At 40.3% G+C, this 23,463-nt stretch overlaps 2 protein-coding genes across 4 annotated transcripts in view; both read right to left on the reverse strand.

The window, feature by feature from the left end:
* Window positions 1-1,721: 1,721 nt before the first annotated feature.
* Window positions 1,722-13,936, reverse strand: LOC140271828 (mitochondrial carrier homolog 1-like). 3 transcript variants are annotated; one of them, XM_072367134.1, is made up of 12 exons: window positions 13,603-13,936; window positions 12,128-12,212; window positions 11,947-12,053; window positions 10,607-10,669; window positions 10,397-10,454; window positions 7,973-8,024; window positions 6,721-6,780; window positions 6,542-6,635; window positions 4,490-4,537; window positions 4,336-4,403; window positions 4,018-4,093; window positions 1,722-3,922 (listed from the first exon to the last, which is right to left on the reverse strand). In XM_072367134.1, the coding sequence occupies exons 1-12, from the start codon at window positions 13,753-13,755 to the stop codon at window positions 3,857-3,859; spliced, it is 930 nt and encodes a 309-aa protein (XP_072223235.1). In that variant the 5' UTR covers window positions 13,756-13,936; the 3' UTR covers window positions 1,722-3,856. The 3 variants fall into 3 exon arrangements, with proteins under 3 accessions (XP_072223235.1, XP_072223234.1, XP_072223236.1); XM_072367133.1 differs by having other exon boundaries at window positions 10,607-10,672; XM_072367135.1 differs by lacking the exon at window positions 1,722-3,922 and having other exon boundaries at window positions 4,066-4,148; window positions 10,607-10,672.
* Window positions 3,786-23,463, reverse strand: part of stk35 (serine/threonine kinase 35) — a 58,520-nt gene continuing 38,842 nt past the window's right edge. Inside the window, exon 4 of the mRNA XM_072367132.1 lies at window positions 3,786-3,795. The gene's annotated coding sequence lies outside the window, so the exon portion shown is untranslated. The remainder of the gene's footprint in view (window positions 3,796-23,463) is intronic.

Here is a 23,463-nt window from a genome sequence, read left to right on the forward strand (position 1 = left end):
CCTTACATACAAAGCCCATAATGACCAAGCTCCTGCTTATTACCCAAAATTATCCATTCACTCTCAGCACTCTGATCTACTAGGATTAGAATGGGAAGAGAACTGACATGATAAATGTCAGAAGACATGGATTTCTTACCTGGAAAAGGTGAAGTCCTGGGGAGGAGTTTAAGTATCTGTGATTCTTTTTCTCAGTGACGGTGAGTTGGAGTAAGAGATGGACAGATGGACTGGAGCTTCGTCAGCAGTAATGAGGGCGCTGCTCCGGTCCGTTGTGGTGAAGAGGGAGCTGAGCCAGAAGGAGGTTTCAGTTTACTGCGCCATCGTTGTTCCAACGCTCAGTTATTTGTTCTGGCCTGGAAGCACCTCAAGATCCCCCAGTGCGAGCTGGAAAGTGTTCCTGGGGAGAGAGATGTCTGGGTTTCCCTCCTGAACCTGTTGCCTCTGCTGCTGACCTTAGATAGATAAGTAAGTAAGTAAATAAGCAGACGAAAATGGATGAATGGACGGATGGATGGATGGAAGGATGGGTTGATGGGAGGAAGAGCCTTCAGTTTTGGGGCTCGGCTCCCACCTTGGATACGGGACACTAACATCCTCTAGATTTTTCATTTGAATCTTAAAGCGTACCTTTTAGGAAAAGCCTGTTCTTTACAGATATAGGAGTGATCTGTTTTTTGTGAACATAAACCATTTTCTTTAACTTTCAGCTGCTTTCATGAAGTCTTTTTATTCTCATCTTTCTGTCTTGACTGTCTAAATTTAGCTTTTTCCCTGTAAAGCACTTTGTGTTACACTTGTATTTGAAGTGTTCTCACCACAGCTTGAATTGGACTGTACCTTTGAAGTTCCTCGAGGTGACATTTGTTGTGATTTGGATCTATGAATAAAATACAAATAAAACTGAACTGAGCTGATAAGAGGGGAGGTGGTTCCTCCATCCTGAATGCTTAGACCACAGAGCAGCTTTCTACTTGGGTGGGTTCAGAGAGGATGGTACCGTTTATGGATTCTGGAGTTTTGACTTCATTCATGGCTCCAGTGATGATCTGAAGTGTCCAGCTTATAGCATCAACCTCCACTTCAGACTCACATCTGATTTTCATGCAAACTCCTGAACTTTGTGGTCACAGAGTCTTTCACAAGCTTTTTACACGCAACACTTCTAATGAGATCATTGTCCAAATAGAATAAAAGAGCCTCGTTTAAACACATCAGATGGATCTGAACGTTCTGATCTAAAGGACAACTTTGACCATATTTGTGTTTTATCTGTTTTGTTTTGTTTTGTCTGACTGGAAGAAATATGTAAGAGAGAGAGAGCTGATGTTAAACACATTTTTGTTAGAGAACTTGGAAGAGTTGAGGATTGTTGAACAAGATATTCGGTCATGCTTCATTCGCTTATCAGTAAAGTCAGTGAGAACCGTCCACAGCCTCCTGGTGTGCTTCTGGTTTCATTCTGGCTGCATCTTTAAACACCCACTTTATCTCTTTATTCAGCTTCCATCTATGCAGTCACATCTGAATCTCTACTCAGAGTGATTTTAGTCAGATTGAAAGGAATATTAGTCTATGTAAACAAACCTACATCTTCAAGGTTACTTGTGTTCCCGACTTGTTGCTAATTAGTTGTGATATGCGCCCGTTTCTGGTATCAAATAAAGCACATAATCAAAAAAAAACAAACTCAACTCAGTTTCAACATCAAATAAGTTACCTTTTGAGATTTAAATGATTTCCTGATCACTTTATTCTGCGTTTATTTACATTTTACACACATTTGGCTGTACATCGACATCATGTTACACATCTCTTATAATGTATGTATGTTTTCCATAATACTGCAAGTTACTCTGTTAGATCTTTAAACTTAAAAAAATAGCACTACTCTTTGTTAGTATCACAAACCGGGCGCGGTCTGCTTCCATCAGAGGGAGACGTGAAATGAGAGAAAGTAGCTGATCAGACGCCATCTGTTCTGAAGACGTGACGACAGCTGGATTTAATGAGAATAGGGCTGAGATCAGGAGGTGGCGTAAGGCTTCAGAAGAGGGTGAGGTGTTGTGCGTTTATTCGCTCAGCATACGTCTTCCGACTTCGAGCGTTTTCAAATGAGACTTTAAAGTGAGATCACGGAACATTTGAAGAAAAAGATCTCACATTTTTGACATCATCATAAAAGACATTCAGTTCTTCATCCAAAACAAGCCGAGTGATCCAGATTATTCCAGAACAAACCACCAATTAAATAAGAAGCGACGAGCAACATTAAAACCGCCAACAGCGTCGGTGAACAACGTGTTCTTGTTACAGCGGGACACTCTTTGACACAAACACTCCACCGGTGGTTGCGAAAGCAATGCATGCTGGTTATCAATCTTGTCCAACTTTTGACGGCGCCAGAGAACGTCACCGTGTTACATGACGGCTGCATGCGGCTTGTCTTCTTTCAAATAACTTTTTTTTTTTTTTTTACACTTTTGGTAAAGTGATTTGATCATATTCTTTCACCCACATTTACAAACTGGGGCTGAATCTTCCTACTAATGCCAATTTGAGGCAAAATTTAAATAAAGCAGTTTGTACAAAAAAGGCTTGACCCTCCCCTCATTCAGTTTGAGGCTTCTTACGCTCTGCTGCTACAAAGAACTGAATCATGAAAATCTGTCAGTGTCTTCATATGTTGCCAAGAAAAACGAGAAATAGGTGCAGTGATTTATAGAAACTTCTTCAAACATAAATATAAATACAGAAAATAAGGCAGAAACAGAGTTTGTACAATTCTAAGGAGCTTTAAAGTGAATATTTGGTCTGAGCTCCTTTATTCTCCAACACAGCCTGAACCCTCTTAGACAAGCTTTCTGTCATTTCTTTAAGGAGTCTTCAGGAATAGTTCTCCAGGCTTATTGAAAATGATGTGTCTTTGTGACAGGCTGCTCGTAACAAAGTGCCTGAAGATCCAGTTTAAAATGGCTTCTTAGCTAAGTTGTCTGTTATGTGTCGACACAACACTGGTTCATCCCTTGAGTTAGGAGCCTTTTTTCTGCTAGAATGATTCAGAGGTCAGAGTTGAGTGGCTTTACAAAGAAAAAACATATTCCTCTGAAAATGGTCAGGTACAAGAACTGGACTGAAAATGAGTGAAAAAGCAGCCAATGTCCAAAGAAAAACTCTGAAAGAGCTTCAGAAAACCTGGCGAACTATTGCTGAAGATTAGGTCTGGCTGCTTGGAGGGAAACAGAAAGAAATGATGCTGGATCAGGACTTTTGCACAGAACTGTACATGACCAGCAGCTTTTTAATAAACTGACTGGCTGCAGGAGGTTGTAATGTTGCAGATGATTTGTAATTATTCCCACATGGTGAGATTTAAAGCAATAATTCATGTTGAGAACATTTGAACATGACTTAGTTTAGCTGTTTAATCATTTAATGTTTGGAATAAGAACTGAGTAGTTTGAACTGAAGTTACCAATATAACTTGTATTTGCTCCAGGCTGTGAACGTAATAAGGACTCAAGAGATAAAACAGGAAATGGAGCAAACGCAATGAATACGAAGGCCACATAAACGTGTCTCTGTGTAGTTTCAGTTACAGAGGAAGCATATGTCTGATCTCAGTTTAGAGTAAAACACCAACCCCCAGTTTCTGAACTGATTCAGCTGAATCGATCCCTGATTTATGGAAAGACCCTGATCCAGCTGACTGGTCCTCTGAACTGGACCGAAGCCTCTTTGGCACTGAGCGGTGCTGCTACATCTGGATGTCTAGACAGAGGGAGGGGGTGTCTTCTGAGAAAGTTTCTGAGCAGGAGGAGAAACATCCCAGTAGGCGCTCATAATGATGAGGATGTCAGTTCTTGATGGACGGCATGGGCACCCGACGGAAAAAGAAGCTGGATCCTCTGAAGAGGTGACCCTGAAGGGAAGGTGGGGGCAAATATCAACATGAACATCCAATCAAAAGACATCCAACATGTCAAAGTGAACAGCCTGACATGAGAGTCAGCGTACCTTGTGGCTTAAATGATTCCAGCAGTGAAACCAGGATTTAAAGATGGGATATCGAGGAGGAAGACCTGCAGCCAGACTGACGACACAAAGCACAGCCAATCAGAGTCAAGCATCAGGGCTGTAGCTCAGATCTTAGAAACAGAACACGATGTTCTTAATGTTCAGAGAAACAAAACGGAACATGAACTGATTGCAAATACATGCATGTAAATTAGCCAAAAAACTTTTAGTATAAATGTAGAGGTGAAACATCCGTCTGATGCAGCCAGACGGAGTAAAAAGTAAGCAAGCGTGATCGTGTTTGGCTGAAAAACTCACCCACAGTTGTTGACTGCCATCACATCAGCGACCAGCATGAACGGGTAGGTGAGAACACTCACTGCGATCTACAAAAACACTCTGAATTAATGACTGGTGACGTAAGGAAGAAGAAGAAGAAGAAGAAAAAGACAGTTTTGGGTGGTGAACTTACGCCCATCACAAACTTAGTGTAGCTTCTCACTGCTGAGGCCTGACCGAACTGAAACAAGCACAGAGGGTGAAGTCAGAAACCAGACCTAAACCAGCCAGGGAGGGCATAGGTCAGGAGGTGCCATAGCAACTAATAGAATGACCGATTGGTGCCGTCACTTCCAGCGAGCCAAAGCTGAAGCAAAGTCAGAGAGCTGCTGCTGAAACGGTTAGTTTTCTACTACATAAGCGTCCACGTGTGGAGACTGGAACAAAACTTAGAAGTGAGAGTGACTGTGAACATAACAGAGCCCCAATGTCTCGCAGGCCGGGACCAAAAAGAAGCGGAGATGTCCGCCTGCTGCTGAGGACATGAGAAATCATCCCAAAGGAAGAACAGAGAAGTCTGATTGCAGAGTTTGTTATGAAGATGTTTATCATTTACAGTTTTTCTTGTCTATTAAAAGTGTAATGCATTCGTTACTTTAGGTGGAAATGCTCAAATCCCTTTTCATTATTCCATTTCTAACATTCTGTGGAACGATCGCCTTTGATTGGAGGCATTGGTGTTAAATTTCATATTCATCTCTCTCATAGACGGGCTCGTTAACATTACATCTTGATGCATATATGCTCATATGGAAGTCTGACTTGCTGCACATTGATGGGAAACCCTCACTGAGAAGTCATGATGTCCTGAAGGACCAGCGAAAAGAAAGAAAATCTCTGAATTAAACTGAACACTGAATTAAACTAACAGACGTTATTAGGACTACATTTATTCAGCTGGCCTCGTTTCACAAGCGCAAATCACATAAATGTTCGTACGATATTGTTGACTTTTATTTACTGATAACTGATCAGACCTCTCTCTCCATGACCAGTGACCACAGGTCTGCTGAAATAGCTAATTTTGCTCAATGAAATTAAGTATCTGAGCAGCAGCCATTATAAGAGCTGTTCGAATTCTTCCAATGCGAAGGAAAGGAGCTCCACTGCCTCCTTGATGCTCTCCTTTAGTTTAAGGTATGCCAGACCATGAGACAAAGGAGATAAATCTGTCCCACAATTCCTTGTGGCAGCTTTAATAGCAACATTCAATCAGTTTTATCAAGCCGTACTAACTGCGATTCATGTGAATAAATATGAATACTATAAAGAAATAATCTACATTATCTGTCACATGACTTAACCGCCATGTAACAAAAGTGCTAAGTTTACTTTAGATGAAGCATCTGAAGCACTTCTTGCAGAATATTGATTGAATGTTTGTATTTGCAGAATTTCTCCCATCTTTCCTAAACAGCTTCATGAAAGACAATATGAGGTCGTTTTTTTAAATTTTTTTTTAGACTAAACTAATCTGTGTGTTACAGCCATGTGGAATTTGGCCTATAGCGCCACCTGATGACCAAAAGAATCACATGCACTGTCATTTAATCCAAGCCAGCTGATTGAAACAAACCTGAGGTGGATTTTTAATGAGCAAAATCTTAAAAATTGCTCTTAAATGGGTTAAAAACTTTTACTTCTTTTTGCAGGACAGATTTATTTGGGGAGTAAATTATCAATTATTTCAAATCTTTATTCATGAGATTATTTCAGTTTTTTTGGGGTTTTTTTTGGATTTAATTATTTTTTTTGTCAATAAATTACTTTTTTGTCATTATTCAACTTATTTAATATCTACACACGCCATTTCATAAAAATGACCTAAATGAAGAAAAGTCCTGCGGTTATGGCCATTATCGGTTCAGTTTGGTGGTCTGAACACTGCTCAAAATGACAAAAATAAACTTAAAGGCACACAACAATATAGTTTTCTGACTCTTATCCTGACATATGGCTACATATTTAATTGAATTACATTTCAATTTAATTCAGTTTTATTTATAAAGCACCAATAGCTCCAAAGATACAGTCCAGTTCAAGTCATTAAAATCCAAATTAGTCCAAGTCGTACGAAAGCCAATCACAAGAAGCTGTTCCAGCTGTATTTGAGGAATAAAAACAGAGAGGAGTACTCAACCTTTTTAATCACACAGTATCTGTAACAAAAAGGTGGTGGACTTACACTTTCATCTACTGCGTAGGTGTTAATGAAGTGAGCCAGGAGGTTACAACACCACAGGAAGAGGACTTCTCCCAGAACATGCGGTATGAGACCACTGCAAACACACCAACACTGGTCAGACTGGTGGGGGGGGGGTCACAGATGGAGGTACATGTGCAGTCTGATGGAGTCTGACTTACACATAGAATCCGGCCACTCCTTCCTCCTTAAAAATCTTGATAAGACAACTGAACATCCCCCTGAAAAGGTGACAAACTCTGTTAAAATGTGTCTGTCATACACAGAAGACACCAGAACAATCGAAGGGGAGTTAATACCAGGGGACTAACAAACTTTAAACATTGGTGGATTAATGTGACTAGCTCTCTGAAAAGAGTCTGCGGTGATAAAAATATCAGCTCCCAGATCTGGTATCCCTATTAATCTTTTCTCGTTTGCTTCTGAATCAGAAACATTTCATAAAATTACTTTATTCTGGTCTTATTGAGAAGTTTTGGCAAAAAAGAAACACCTGTTGGTTTAAGCACATGGGCTATTGTCTCTGCCCAGTTTTCACAGCTTAGTTACAGCAGATGTTTCCCAGCTAGTAAACAAAGCTTTCTCATCAACAGCAATGGACCGAGTCGGAGATATACACAGCCTAAAACTCGTAGTAATGCATGTGTACCGTTAATTACTGCGTTTAAACACTTAGTATATATTAACCTCGTTAAACAATTGCACTTGGAGACCTGCATCTTTATCAGAAACCTGCCGATAATGTAATGCTAACCCACAGAGAGCGGTACACAGCGTTCAACTTAGCAACGAGAGTGAGGAGAGGACCAGTGTTGTAAATAAACCATGAGGAGTTATTTCTCACATACTTCCATTTCCCTGCTCTGAAGTTCAGGCTCTGAGAGGTGGAACTGATCCCTCTTTGTGGCTCAGGTTCTTCAGTCCAGCGTTGAACTGGACCAAGTTGTTATAAACTTCCCAATTAAAAGTGGTTGCTGCACATTCACAATCTTTAGCTAACTCTGCTAGAACATTACCTTCAAATATAGTTTATCCACTGGGGTCTTATATCCTCTGAGGCTGCTGGTAGATGGAAGATGCAATTCAATATACTACTCTGTTGTTTCATTTACTGAGTGGTTATTGGCTGCTGTTTACACACCTTGTGCCCAAAGGCTACAGGACCAGAAACATTTCATACAGGTCAATAAAGTCCAACCCAATTTAACCAGTAAAACGTTCTCTTAATGCTCATGTTAGTACAGGAGACCCATAAATATTCTAAGGCAAACAGCCCTTTGCTTGCGGTTTCATGGGAACTTTGAGTTCTTGCTTTGTGTTCACAACTCTGTAATTTTGTAAATAAAATACAGATTTGAAAAGCACTGTAAAAGAGCTAATTGTGCTGCATCTATAGCAACTATAAAGTCTTACCCGTATTTCACTTCTTTGCCAACAAACTGGGCCATACATCGCACTGACATGACTGCCGAAGAAGAACAAAACAGGTGATCAGAAGAGCAATCACATGACGTCGTAATCCCCTCAGCAGGTACCCTGCAGGTCACCTGTTATTAGCTTTAACAATGGGTCACTTAATATAGAAAAGAAAGATTATCACCACCAATGTTTATAAAGCTTTTCTCACATCGACTTAAAATTGAACAGAATAAGACATGTATTGAAAACAATGCTGTACTGTACAAAAGGTGATGTAAAACATGGAGTTTGCCATCAGATATTTGGTAACGATGTGTCTTTTGTTGCAGCTCTGAGCCGCTACCCTCGTTACAGAGTTTAATCGTGTCTTTTTGTGAAAACAAACAAGTGACCGAGCACCCGTTCTGGATCGGCTGAGCCCGCCTTCTGATTGGACCAGTGTCCTAACCCTATAGTCCAGTCTGAATCATCTGCCGATTCCTTCCAGCTGCTTTAAAAACACACCCAAAATGTGGCTCTGGGCGCTGTTGGATTGTGGTGGTTTTTCCAGCTTGGTGCCATAAAGTCTGGTCAGACCAAGACACTTGTTAGAGTTGAATTCCCCTTCTACGTGCACGTTTGCATACAGGCTGTGTGTCTGCATCACCCGTCCAGACATTAACATGCAAACTGAGCAATGACACCAACACTGGCTTGAAGACAAACCCCTGCAGCTTGCTGGTAACATCCAGCTGTGAGAGCTTTCCCCTCACAGACACATCCTGTGGTTCACAACTAGTCTGGAAAACGCATCCTTTGTTCATCCAAATTCACCCTCAGACACCAAGCCATAGTGCAGCAGCGCCCCACCATAACATAGCAGTTTGAGAGTACATTAACAGAGTCCTCATTAACTGAACACTCCTCCCCACACCTGTCATTGGTTCATTCATACTGAACACATACTCGCAACTCTTACCGAGACTAGACTCCATCCCTCCTCAACAGGTATAAATCGCCACATTTTTCCTACATTATGAAGGTTTTTACTTCAGAGATTTGAGGTGACGCTAATGTGTAAGAAGAGCCTGTTTTGATGCTACTGTAAAACCCTCCATGTGTCATTTCATTGAGACTCATTGGCCCATTTTGTATTGGCATGTTTGCTTATTGTAATAAACGGAACCTTTTCACCAGCTGACTTCCTTTGAGTTCTTTACCCATGTATTTGTCAGAAAGAAGAACCGACAAGAAGATTTCTTTGCAGGTACCAGCTGGGCTTTACATATATATATATATATGTGTGTGTGTAATGTTAGCACAAGGTATTATGGCAGTGCTGGGCTCGGCGTGACAGAGCCCTCGCAGGGCCTCCATCAGAACGAGCCCCGATATTCAGAAATAGTTCATATTTTTCTTCTTCGCATTTGCCTTACAGAGGTTGGATTTACACACGACCGAATATAATTGGCCAGTTATTAGTGACGGGAGCAGACCAACCACCGTCCACGTCATGTTCTTTGAGATGTGATAAACAACGTGTGTGTGTGTGTGTTGTTTTATGCGTGTATCTAATGTAACAGACCGATCTGACAAGATGTAGAAGTTTCATCTGTCCCAGTCATTTAATCCAGTTATGCCATCTTAAAGTCTTGGACCGTTCAAGGACATATTTTGCGTAGTATGAGCAGAGTGGACAAGTACAAGATAGGAACATAGATTATTTAGAAAAGTACAGAATATGAATACATAATGTCTAAGAACAAAAGCTCTTAAGGCTACACAGATGTTTAGTCCCAGTCCCTTTACTTCCCTTCACATCACAGCTGTGAGTTCGACTGTTGTTTTCTCACGATTTGATTTCAAACATTTAAGTGATCGCTGATCATGATCATTCAAGATTTGTTTTCCAACCACATTTCTTCCTGGAAGATGATGGTTCCCCACTATCCTTCCAGTTTTTAATAATGCGTTGGACAGTTCTTAACCCAATTTTAGTAGTTTCAGCGATCTCCTTAGATCAGGGACGGCCAAATCCAGTCCTCGGGGGCTGCTGTCTTACAGGTTTTAGATGTTTCCCTGCTATAACTCTCCCTATTCAGATTTATAGACCTCTTCAAAGGATTGTTAAGTTCTGCACAAGCCTGCTAATGATGCACTGATCGGAATCAGGTGTGTACTTGAAAGTCAATACAATTCAATCTTATTTTTATTTTGTAGAATTGTGTGAAGTAATAGTCGGGCACTTTGCAGAGTAAAGTAAAGCCCTCATAGTATTAGAGAGATCAGATAATGGCCCGTAAGCAGTGCTGAGTTTGTGAACCCTCGGTTGGATAGAGAGAAGAAGAAAACTGCTTTTAAGCTCCATCAAACTGGTTATCACAGGGTTTGTAATAAGATACAGAAGAAGCTCAAAAGTGAGTATTTGTGAGGACATACCATGAAAAGGATGTGTGGCCACTCTGGACAGGCACTGGATGATCATCTCATGTGAGGTCTGAGAGGAAAATTTGAAGAAACAACCTGTTCTTGTTGTTGTCAAACAAAACTATCAAGAGTGGCATCTAATTCTCACATTCAGACATTTGTTTCCAACTTGTAGTATAGCCAGACATTTTATATCACTTCAGTTTCATTTCTTCCTCTCACCTCTCTGAACACTTTCCTGAGTGAAGTCGCCTGCTGGTCATCTTTCTTAGATCGAAGCTGCACCTGCTGAATAAAAAAAAATTTAAAAAAAGAAGAAATTAAATGATTAAAAACACTTTGACAGGCCTTCACAGCACATTGCAGCATAACCTCTATTAAAAACTGACAATATTTACAGACTTCCTGCTTTTCATCACGAAAAATAAGCTTGAGGATGGAAAAATGTAGAAGAAGAATAAGTGAAATCTCTTCTATCCTACCAAACTCCCCAAAAAGTTGTGATGCTGTGTGAAATGTCATTAAAACCAGAATGTAATCATTTGCAAATCTCATAAAAACAACATTTTATTCACAGTAGAACACAGGAAACATCTCAGATGTTGAAAATTAGACTTTTTTTTTAGTATTTCATGAAAGATCTGAGCTCATCTTGGAACAAGAGCAACAAAAGGCTGAAAAAGTAAGTGGTGCTAAAAAGAAACAGCCGGAGACACATGCTGCAACTAATTAGGTTAATTAGCAACAGGTCAGCGACATGATTGGGAATAAAAAGAGCACCTTAGGGAGGCAGAAGCTCTCAGAAGTAAAGATGGGCAGCGGCTCTACAAATTGTGGAACGATTTCAGAATAATTTTGCTTAATGTAAAGCTGTGAAGTCTGAATATTCCATCATCTAAAGAAAAATAATACCATCCAAAGGTTCAGAGCATCTCGCAACATCTCTGTGAACAGGGACACAGCTCCTGGATGTCTGTGACCTTCAGGCCCTCAGGCAGCTCTGCATTAAAAACAGACCTGATTGTGTCCGAGAAATCACTGCATGGGCTGAGGAACTGTTCCAGAAATCATCCTCTGTGGACACAGCTCACCGTGCCATCCACATATTCTGCCCTTTTTTGAACAATTTGACACAATTTTCTGAGGTCTCATTAAGTCGAATGAGACAGGCTTTGGTCAAAATAGCTGTTAGTTTAAGCCCAGTGGCCCTCCTCTGCCCCATGTTTGAACATCTCTCTGAGAACAGTCTCTTTAGAGAGAGATCTGGCTCAGAGGCCGAAGCAGAGGCAACTTGATGTACGAGGTAAATTTGTAATGAAAACCAGAACGGCTTAATGAGTGAGAAGTTTCCATAAAAAGAGGAACTCAAAAAAAAAAAAAATGCCATGGTTGTGTTTTTGGAGAGTTTTACACTTGCTGGTGACTTCAGCAAGTTTTTATTTTCCCTCTCTTTTCTGTCTTCTCCAACGCCAGCTAGTCGAGGCGGATGGCCGCCTTCCCTGAGTCTGATTCTGCCAGAGGTTTCTTCCTGTTAAAAGGGAGTCCTTATGTTGGAGTCCTACCTGTTTAATTTTGCCCCTGACCATGGTGGAGATGGCACTGGATACGATACGAGGTGAGAGGCCGCGGAAAAGTCCCCTCTTTCCATCCACTTCCACAATATGTTGTGCTGAAAAACATTCACTTCCTGTCAGCTGCTGTGTCCAGTGAGTTTGAGACGCTCATTGACGCCACTTCACTCACCATAGGAGAAGAAGCCAGGCAGGTATAAGACTCTTCTTCCAAACATGGTGGTGCCCACAGTGGGAGGAAGAGGTTCATGTCCCACCTAGAAACAAGAGGGACAGAGATCAAACTCCTCAACTTCCTCCTCCTTACTTTATAATGAAACAGAACTGTAAAAACTGCAACAGCATGGCAGCCAACAGCACAAAAACTGCTCATAAACAGCCCAGGTTTTTATCCACAGCTCCCAAATGTTCATGTCCATGAACCAGTGGCCCAGAATGGATTTAGACCCCTTCATCTTCTTCACTTTTTAAATCAGAACTGGTGAGCAATGTTGGACCTACTCACCTAAAATTCAGTAAATCATGATGAGAAAGTGAAGATGAAAATAAAATCTACTATGGGGCCTTTTTGTCCAAGCTGAAGCATCTGTCAGAAACACCCCGTCTGAAGACTCCTCCTCTCTAAAGGGGGGTGTCTGAGGCTGTTTACATACAAGAACTGAGAATATGAAACTTAAGGATTAAGTGTTCATGTAAAAACTGTATTGAAATGAAGTCTTAATCCAGTTCTACTCAACACAGCCAAATGCTAAACTCATCCAACGCTAACCCAACCCAACATGAATCAAATACACAATTTTACCAAGGTTGGACTAAACAAAAACAACTGGTTATGACACAATATGCTGAATGATCCTGGAAATGCTTTATTAATCGGTATACTTTAATAACCATGCCAAAAAAAAAAAGGTGGCTTTCTTTCGCAGGTGGGGAGAGGTCAGCCCACCAACCTGTCCACGAGCTCCTGTCCAAAAATGAAGTTTACAAGGTGTAGGAGTGCTTCGAATGTACACATAAAACTGGAGTTGCTTCTACAAACTTCCTAGGAAGAAATTGCTTTATGATAAAGGTCTGTGATGGAGAAAGCTCACAGATCACATGCTGTCCTTTAAACAATACTCTTATTTGTAAAATAATTCAGTCCAGATTTAACCAGTCTAACTTTTGTGCTTTTCATATACAACCTGCTGTAGTGTCATCAACACGTGAAAAACAGCCGTGAAATTGCTCTAAACCCAGATCTGACCAATCTAATTGTTGTGATTCTCATACAGGACGATGTCTAATGTGATGTACGTGTGGAAAAAAGGCAGCAAAATCGCCCTAATGCACAATTTTCTACATATAGAATAAAAGGTTTTAGAAACCACAAAGTGTTTATACCCTCTGTAGAAAAATTCTGTCCAGATTTGATCAGTATAACTATTGTTATTACCTAGTGTAGGATAAGCGTGCCATGCAATCTTCTTAATTCACCAACTTCATCATGATTGCATAAAATAAAATGACTGTTCAGAATAGAAGCTTTGGTTATTTTGCACCCTCTCAGGGCTTAGTCGGTTAACATACAGCTAAAATCAGAGCCTTAAAAACAACCCAGGAGCTGTGCTTATCAAGGATGTTGGCTAGCTGTTAGCCAGCAGCTACCTGTATTAGCAGTTTGACGTACAGCAGCGGGTGTGTGACGGCTGTAACACCCGCTCCCAGCAGCACCACAGCGGTGTCCACCTCCACGGGGGTCGAGGAAACATCCTGCTCGATGTTTACTGCCTGAACGGACAGGTTTTCAGGCGACTCCATCTTCAATTACCGTGAAGAGGAGAGGCGGCACATCACTTAGCATCAAGCTTAACAGCTACAAGCACAACCTCCGGTTTGACCCGTCAGTATAAAATCTCCGGTCACTTAAATAAGCGATACTCGGAAGCTACTTGTCTATGTTACCGAGCGAGAGCGGAACGGTGTTTTAATCTGGTTTCTGAACACATTTAGGCTATAAATAGCAACTTCTATCTGTCAGGAACCAAAACACAGGGGCGGGTTCTATTTCGTGCGATCACAAGAACGCACGTGGGCGCTTTTATGCTAATCTCACGCGGACAGACATTTGTCGTCAAGATAGCTACATGTTAACAGCGGGCGGCGTTAAAGCTAAAAACTGCCTGAAAAATATGGGATATGACACAGGATAGAGAATTTATTCTTTTTATACAGCGTGTGGGATTGAAATAGTTATCAAAAATCGTAATAAAGCTTTAAATATTCCCTTTCTCAACTTTTTACAGCATTTAGAAAATGGTTGCAAACACAGATACTTTGTAACACATTTTGTTCAGTTGTGCTCATTCCTTAATTCCTGTCATATGAACCCTTTTTCATCACAGAACTTTGTACTAAAACCATCCAAATGGTTTAAATACCCTTGAGTGAACTTTTGGCCTGATAATATGAATAAAAGATGAGACAACCAGGTTAACTGGCTATTGAGGGTAAATTTGCACAATTGCGACATGTTTGATTGTACTTGTTGCCTGTGTATAATTAGTTAGTGAGCACTTTGCTGGATACTGAGCTAAAGGGTCAAAAGATCTGCAAGAATAGTTGGCTGAAAATCAGGAGATGACAGAAACCGGGCACCCAAAGATTTTCTGAAAAATGGCATGCAGTAGTGTTTAAAATCTGTAAGAGTAGTGGAGATTTAGAGGTTCCTTTGAAAACTACTCACTGTCAGGTGGACCAAGAGAGATTTCAACCTCAGCTGCTGGATAAATGACTCATGATGCAGAGAAACACTGATGAATTATTTCAGATTAAATAAAAACTTCACTGTAGGAAAGTGGTGACTGAAGACTGAAGATAAGGAGTCAGCCAAACAAAAAAAGGCTGCACAGTCCAGTTGCCAAAAAAAAAAAATGCTAGAAAAGTAGAACAGAATTTATCTTTAATGTTATTGAAAATGCAACCTTATCAGTGCATAAAAAAAGAGCAGAAGCATAAAAAAGTAGGTAGACATAAATAAAGAAAACACAGAAACACACCTACAAGATTTCCATTATTGCAAAGTCCTCAATCTTGCACTTGTGTACTTCAAGTCAAGCGCTGTTATGCATTTATCGCTTTGAAATAAAAGCTGTTTTTAACCTGTTTGTCCTGGTCCATGGTCCGGGCCATGATTAAAACAGGTGATGCCCTGGATGTGATTGGTCCCTGAGGTGGCAATACCATAAAACAGCACCTTGACAAACCTCAGAATCTCTGGAAGTGATGAGACCAAAACTGAAGTTGATGGTCTGGATGTTCTGGTGTCAAAAAGGCCCGTGATGAGAAGAGCACTGTCTTTACTACTCTTTTTAAAATGAAGCATGGGGCACTTTGAATTCTGAAAAATAAAGATGCTCATCAACTATCACAAGACTGAAAGCTGTCACTGAGGCTGAAGGGGGCAATACAAGGTACAAGAACAGGGATCAACTCCTAATTCATAGGTGTGTTTTGTTTAATGACCGGCAGAGAAAGTTTAAATATCTATCCTCTGCCAAACTACATTAATTTTCAGGTTAACTGACAGACAATGGCCTCCATGGTAACAACAAGCAACTGATAAAACAAACCTTTTGAGGGTCATTTTCATGTTGTGGTTCTGGAAAAAGTGCTGACGAACATCTGCTTCCAGCATGCTTGCTCTTTAATTCCAGCAGGTGGTGCTGTCAGCCCAGCAGTGGTCATCCGCATATCGGTCCTGTAAATCTGTGATTTTGTCATTGAATATATATACACACCAGCTCATTTAAACAGAAAAATGGTGAGAGGATCTGTTTATTAAAAGTTTTTGTGATTAAAAGAGTGACATTCTTTTTTTCACCTGCAGGCTGGATGAAATGCAGCAGCTCCTCTTTTGCCAGGAAAGAAACGGTGAGATCGCATCACACCTTTGCTGGCTTTCAGTCTATTTTCCATTTCAGGATCCAGTTTTTAATGTTCGGACTTGTTTTCAAGCGTCTCGGTGGTACAGTGCCACCATACAAGCATGAGCTGGGTCCTGTGATGGACTGCTGACCCGTTCAGGGTATACCTCACAACTTGAACTGGATTAAATGGGTACAAAAAAAATGGATGGATGTTTTAGTTCACATCTATTTCTAATTTAGTTAGACAGTTAGTTCTATTCCTATTTGTATAACATGTACAGCACTTTGATCAGCTGAGGTTGTTTTAAATGTGCTAAATATATAAATTTTGGCTCAACTTTCACGTGTGCTGCTTTTGTACCAAATAAGGTTTACAAAGTCAGCCGTTTGAAATAATTTCATCTTTTTATTTAAACTTCATAACCACCCTTAAATTTCTGACTTCCCAACCTTTTTTTTTTAAGTGGAAAACACAAACATATTAACAATTTAATTGAAAATCAGACAAAACATGAAATACCTTGGAATTAAATAAAGTCCAAAAAGAATAATGTTAGAAACACTGTCTCTTTTGCTATCAGTATTTTACATCCCAACTTAATTCAGATTTTGTCACGGTTCCAGTTTTGCTAAGGCTTACGACCCAAACGCAGGACTTCCAGAATAAGGGGACGAGGACAGGTGGAGACAGTAAATGAGAAAAGAAAGAAAACCAAAACTCAAACAGAACAAAAGGACAAGCTGAAACACATACTAACAAGGAAACCACAAGAAGGAAACCAACTACAACATGAGCCACATCAATGATCTGTCAAATACCTGAGGTGACCGGAGAGCTTTAAACACGGCGAGGGTTGACGAGCTGAGTGATTAACAGGAACAGTTTTAGCTTCTATTCATTGGCTTCCTGTTAAATTTTGAATAGAATTTAAAATTCTTCTCCTCACATATAACGCTCTTAAAGACCAAGCTCCATCTTATCTTAAAGATCTCATAGTTGGATATTTTCCCAACAGAGCACTTTGCTCTCAGTCTGCAGGTTTACTTGTGATTCCCAGAGTTTCTAAAAGCAGAATGGGAGGCAGAGCCTTCAGCTATCAGGCCCCTCTCTGTGGAACCAGCTGCCAGTTTGGGTTCAGGAAGCAGACACCCTCTTTACCTTTAAGATTAGGCTTACAACTTTCCTTTTTGATAAAGCTTATAGTGAGGGATGGCTCAGATGACCCTGAAACATCCCATAGTTATGCTGCTATAGGCCTCGACTGCTGGGGGACCTCCCATGATGCACCTCTCCTCCCTCTGCTCTCTTTCCTCTCCATGTACATGTGACATTATTGTTGTATTTAACTTGTGTTTCTCTTTCTCAGCAGGTGTCCCTGGTCTGGTGTTATAGTGCTTGTTGTTCCCTCTTTCCTGTCCTCTCAACCCCCAGCTGGTCGAGGCAGATGACCGTCCCTCCTGGTTCTGGTTCTGATTCTGATGGAGGTTTCTTCCTGTTAAAAGGGAGTTTTTCCTCTCCACAGTCGCCTCATGCATGTTCAGGGCGGAGGATTGGATTGAAAAAGTTTTTGTGCAATCTGTTGGTTTCCTTAGATAGGAAATTGTTTTTTTAATTGGTTGTGGGAGTATGAATTGGACTAATTCTGACCTTATTTGATAGGATTATGATTACAATGAATTGGACTCTATTTGGCTTGAATTAGACTATATAATTGAAGTGCATTGAGATGACATTTGTTGTGATTGGTGCTTTATAAATAAACTGAATTGAAAAACTGAACTGAATGAGACCAGGGCACAAGACCAAGATGACAGAGGACCTCAAGGAGTAATGACAGGGTTCGAGAATCCAACAGAAACTAACACTGAGGACTGAAAACTAACACAGAACACAAGGAATAAAGTTCAAGCTAAATACCAAACAAGAATACAAAACAGAGCCCAAACCAAGGCACTGAGAAATAACTAAACAGAGCCGAGATGGAGAAACCAAAATACAGAAACCTTGGACCCTGACAGATTTAGGGTTAAATAATTCTGATTTCTGGACTAGAAGAAAGAATGTTTTATTGGCAGTGATTTGTCTGGAATAAAAAATGTGAGGGATAGAAAGAGAAGCCACACAAAAACAGTCCTGTCTACATGTTGTCTCAACAGCTTAATCTAATGTGCACACAGTGTGGCTCAGTTGATTTACCGTCATCATAGTTGCTGGTTTCAGCCCGCTGACTGTTTCCATTCACACAGACGCACTCAAGCTCTCAGACTGCAGAGGGATACGTCAGTTATTTAATTTTGCTGCTGTCTGAGCGATGATAGAGGTTGAAAAAATAAGGCTTCAAGATACAATCTGCTCTGCTCACAAACCAACACCCAGTGCTCGTGTATCTTTCTACAGACACTAAAGTCCTCCATAAATGATGATACTATGAGGTAGAAAAGTGTAGCGCCACACCCAAAATCCATTATAAATATCCAAGAGGTGCCAAAAACGTCATCCAAATCTTGGTTTTCAGTTTCCAAGACTGCGGAACACTCACATTTCACAAATTGATTTGGCTCACATCACTGTTTTTTCTGATCTTTACGAATCATTCTGTAATGTAACCCTAACCCTAACCCTGACATAAATAATAAACATGAATAATTAGAGAAAAATAATGCTTTCTTTTTTTTAAATAATACGTTTATATTAAAGGTATAGGTATTAATTGTGCTATCAAATGCTTTTTTCTGCCACACAGCTTAATTTTTCATCCCATTTTCAACATAGTAATTAAATAAAGAGTTAAAATAATCTGCTTTAAGGTGCAGCAGGTTGGTGATGTGAGCTACCAGCCAAACACAGACAGTGAAGCTCGACCCTAACATCTCCCTGAGCCTTACCATCAGTACAGGAGCGCCACAAAGACGTTTACTCAGCCCTGCTCTCTACTCCCTCTGCACACACAACCGTACATCCAAACACCCCACAAACGCACTCATTAAATCTGCTGACGGTGCTACAACTTTGAGACTTTTTTTTCAATAGGCGATGAAACAGCCTACAGAGAGGAGGTCAGCAATTTAGTAAAATGGTGGGTAGAAAATAACCTATCGCTAAATACCAGGAAGACCAAGCAGCTCATTGTGGATTCAAGATGGGTGATGAGCAGACGTCCAGCTTCAAATTTCGGGTGATGTAAGTCAGCAATGATCTCAAATGGACCTTTAACACTCCTGCCATGCTGAAAAAAACTTGACTCTAGCCAGACTCTTCCTATCATTTTTCTAATGTACAGACAGGCCAGCTCTCTGGAGGATGGTTATAACAGCACATCTACAGCTCTCACTGTCACAGCAGAGTTTGCAGGATTATGAAAGATATTACCTTTCCTTTCCACGACCTCTTGACTCTGCTGCCCTCTGGAAGACGATAAGAGGCCCTGAAATGCCGCACCTCTAAGTTAAAAAAAATATTTTCATCCTGCAGCAATACAACAACTGAACTCTTCCCACTCCTTCCCACTAAAAAACATCTGCAAATGCTTTTTAATCCAAGTCATGAATGGCATTTGAATTTCATGTGCAATGACAGCAGTCGTGCACTTTTTAAGCACTATTTTTGGATACATTCTTAGAATACTGATGTGTGTGATCAACAGATTAAATATCGACTCTCATCGACTGTAAATCACATTTTAATAAGCTTAATAAATCTCAGCAGGATTACTAGTGAAAGATGATGTTAAATTCACATTATGCCTCATTCAGGTACTGTATAATTCCAAATTAAATCTCTGCTTTTGTCTGTTCCTCATAAGTTTAAATGATGGTTTCTCACTGCTCAGTAAAGTTATAACTTAATTCACTCACTTTAATCAACAAACATCTTCTTCTCTCATCTTTTTCTGCCACAGTCTGTTTTTTATTAGCTGTTGGTCTTGCAAAATTAACATAAAAAGCCACTGATTGGCTTTCATAAAAGTGTGAGGTCAGTGGCATTGCTAGCAGGTCAGAGTTGGGTTATCAATGCTTGAATGTCTTTTCTTGTTAGGTAAACCTGTCCTGCATCAGGTATATATCTCCTCATTCAATCATTTTTAAGCCATGCGTGCACATGGATAAAAGCGCATCACATTTACAAGATAATTACCACAAACTTGCACAATATGTCACCTGTTATCTAGCTCCGACTCCAGTTTTAAAGTCAGTAATTCTTTAAGATTAAATGATTTTAAAAGAAAATTCAGTCTTCCACAAAGAGCCTCTGGATTCTCTGGTGGGATTTGCGGTAAATCTGAAGCATAAACCATCAGCGGTATCTGTCCTGCGGGGCATGAAATGAAAAAGTCTGGAGTATAAATTGAAATAAAGCAGCTGGAACTGCCACCTACTGTCCAAATGTTTCAAGTGATGATGAGTTGCAGAAGGTGAAAAGCTTCACTACAATGAGTTTGATTCACAAACATTGAAAAACAAGACAGAAATGTGTGTGGCATCAAAACGTCGCCTTTCGTATGACATGACATAGAGATAAAGAAGATAAATCTAGAGCCGTCGTGGCCCCTCTGGAACGGGAAGTTGTCACCCAATCACAACGTTTGGATCTCCAGCCTCTCCGCATAAAATATAAATAAAATAAAATGCAAATACAGCATCAGATTTGTTGAGGAAGTATAAATACCAAAGACGTTAAAAGGTGGCAAAAAGGCATGAATCCAAGACTTTTCACCAAGAAGCCCTGGTTGATTATGTTTAAGAAAATGTAATAAATCTAAGATATTTTTACATGGTCTCACCACAGCTTTCTGCCTGATAACAAAACAGACTGATATATCAGACTTAAACACATTGACTTAAACAATTTTTTCAGACTTAAAAAATATTGTGTCATTAAACATATTCTTGAAAAGTTATAAAATGATAAATGATAATTCTGGTATTCTATGGTGAATCAAATAGTTAATCACAACTTGGTTCGAAAGCCTTAAACTTTCTACCTGTTATTGATTAAGTAGTCTGTGTAGGTGGCTAGGCTAACCATAAGGTTAGGCTAAATTTTTGCTATAAGGCTTGGCTAAACCTGCAGCATCAACAAGGAAGAATATAATGTAAAAGTATGTAACTAAGAAATATCCTGGACCAGAACATTTTCATGTTAATATAATTTAAACATGCATTGCGTATGTTGTCTTTCACAAAATTGTCAAAAAAGGAATAAGTAACAAAAATGAAAGTGTCGTACCTGACTTAATGTTTGGTTGTAAAATTTGCATATGTATTAGAGGGTAGATCTAATGTAAAAGTCTGATAGTCATTCAGAAATGACCATCTGGTCAACCAGCCAGAATCGACATAAACCACTACAGCAAGAGCAGCATTCCACTGGATACTTCTTCATCTGTGCATTTTATGTGTCTTCATTACCATCAATAGGCCATGTCCCTGTAATTTTAAATGTACAAAGAAATAAATGTTACTTTTCCCTCTTGTGTTTTGAGATGATCTGTTATGATAAGCTAGATTTCAGAAATTCAGTAAATCATTTTGTGCTTTATGACATGCTTTGTGACAAAATATTTTTTAATATCTGTAACATGTCTTATAACTTGTTAAAACAGCTAGTTTGGCATCCATCGCTGCCTCTACATAGCAGACTCTTCTTGTCAATGGTGACTCACTTCACCTTGTACTCGGCTGTGCACCGTCTCAGTTATTTCAACTCTGTTGAACCACTTCAATAAAAAACCATCAGTGAAAGGATAGCCATCTTAATGACTACCGTCATCCACATAAATATATTCAGTTTGATCTCAGTCACAATGTTATCCATGAGCCTTAAACATTTCGCCCTGTCCTCTATCATGTCACTGTCGGCCCACTTTTCATCTACATTTTTTACTTATCAGGGTAAGATGAACCTTTCACATCCAGCTGATGAGAACCGGCTCGCTAAAACAGAGGATAACCACTCTGTCTTAAGTCAACTAATTGAGATGTCTTCATCTTTGAGATGTGACAAACTCATTAGCACGTGTGACGGATGTGTTGGTCGTCATATCTGTCGAGTCCAATGTGTCAGGACCTTCTTTCTTCTTCTTCTTCTACTGATACCGAAAAGCAGGATATCTGCGTCATATTCTAAAATAAGTATCAAGGAGGTTCTCATTTAGCAGCTAATTATCTTAAAAGTTTGATGTGATTCATAATTTAGCAGGTCATATAACAAATTGAGACCCAACTGCCTTCATGTTAATCAGAAGCATCGCCAGTCTGAAAGGAGCTTAAGTGTTAAGGTTGCTGGTAAATACAAACTAGGACGTTTGGGTGTGGGGTAGAGGTTTGGATGGATGGATGGATGGATGGATGGATGGATGGATGGATGGATGGATGGATGGATGGATGGATGGATGGATGGATGGATGGATGGATGGATGGATGGATGGATGGATGGATGGATGGATGGATGGATGGATGGATGGATGGATGGATGGACGGACGGATGGACGGACGGTCTTGAACATGAGTGGAATGTGGAATGTGGCTGTGGAATAGCTGATACACACAAGGAGGGACAGAAACTCATAGCCAACAGTTCAACATCTGGGGTGTAGAGAGACTCTAAAGAGTGACATTACAGTGGATTACCCCATCTGTTTTTAACAAGCTCTGCAGTCCTCCTCTTTTACTGTCACCGCTCTGTCTGCAGTCTCTGTCTGCCCATATAGTCTTAAAGCTGAGCAGAGAGCTGTTAGAGTTGTTCCTGCAGCCAGGTCTCTTCCTGATATTCCTGCTGTGTCCTCATCAGGGCTCCAAGCTCGTCCATTTTATCTTCCAGTGATATCACACTTCACATAATAATCAAGGGAAGAAATGGTTTAAATTTTTCCCTCCTTCTCATACTGTTCTCTTCTTCAACTCATCTTGATTCGGGGTCTCATTCATCATAACAGATGTAAAAAGAAGTGCCAGAGTTACCAGCAGAAATCCTTCCAGCAGCACAGCATCCAAAACAACACTGAAAATGTTTCAGAAATCAGTTTTTTCACAGAAGAAAGCTCAGAAGAAAATCTGAAGAAGACACAAAGAAAAACACAGTATGTCCAGAGCTGCTGCAGCTGCTGCTGCCTCTATGGTGGCGCCATTCTGAAATAATTAATTAATGGAAGAGATGGACAGACGGATTGGGTCTTCGTCAGCAGTAATGAGGGCGCTGCTCTGGTGGTGAAGAGGGAGCTGAGCTGGAAGGAGAAGCTTTCAGTTTACTGCTCCATCTTAGTTCCAACCCTTACCTATGGTCATAGATCTGGGCAGTTTGTGGATACAAATGGCCTCCCTTTGGAGGTTTTCCCAGGTACGTCCAACTGGGAGGAGGCCCCGGGGCAGACACAGGACACATCTGCGCTAGGAACACCTCAGGATCCCCCAGAAGGGGAGAAGGATGTCTAGGTTTCCCTCCACAACAACAAAATGGATGGATGGATGCAAAGAAAAAAACAACCAAAAACAAAGACCATGACAAGTTCAAACTCCACCAGGTAAAATTTGACGTTCTTCATATCAAAAACAATTCTGAGATACATCAGTACAGAGTCTAAATCAGCTCTGTGGGAATAAG

The sequence above is a fragment of the Leuresthes tenuis genome, unplaced genomic scaffold (genome assembly GCF_036924035.1).
Source record: "Leuresthes tenuis unplaced genomic scaffold, fLeuTen1.0.hap1 SCAF_16, whole genome shotgun sequence".
Classification (NCBI taxonomy): Eukaryota; Metazoa; Chordata; class Actinopteri; order Atheriniformes; family Atherinopsidae; genus Leuresthes; species Leuresthes tenuis.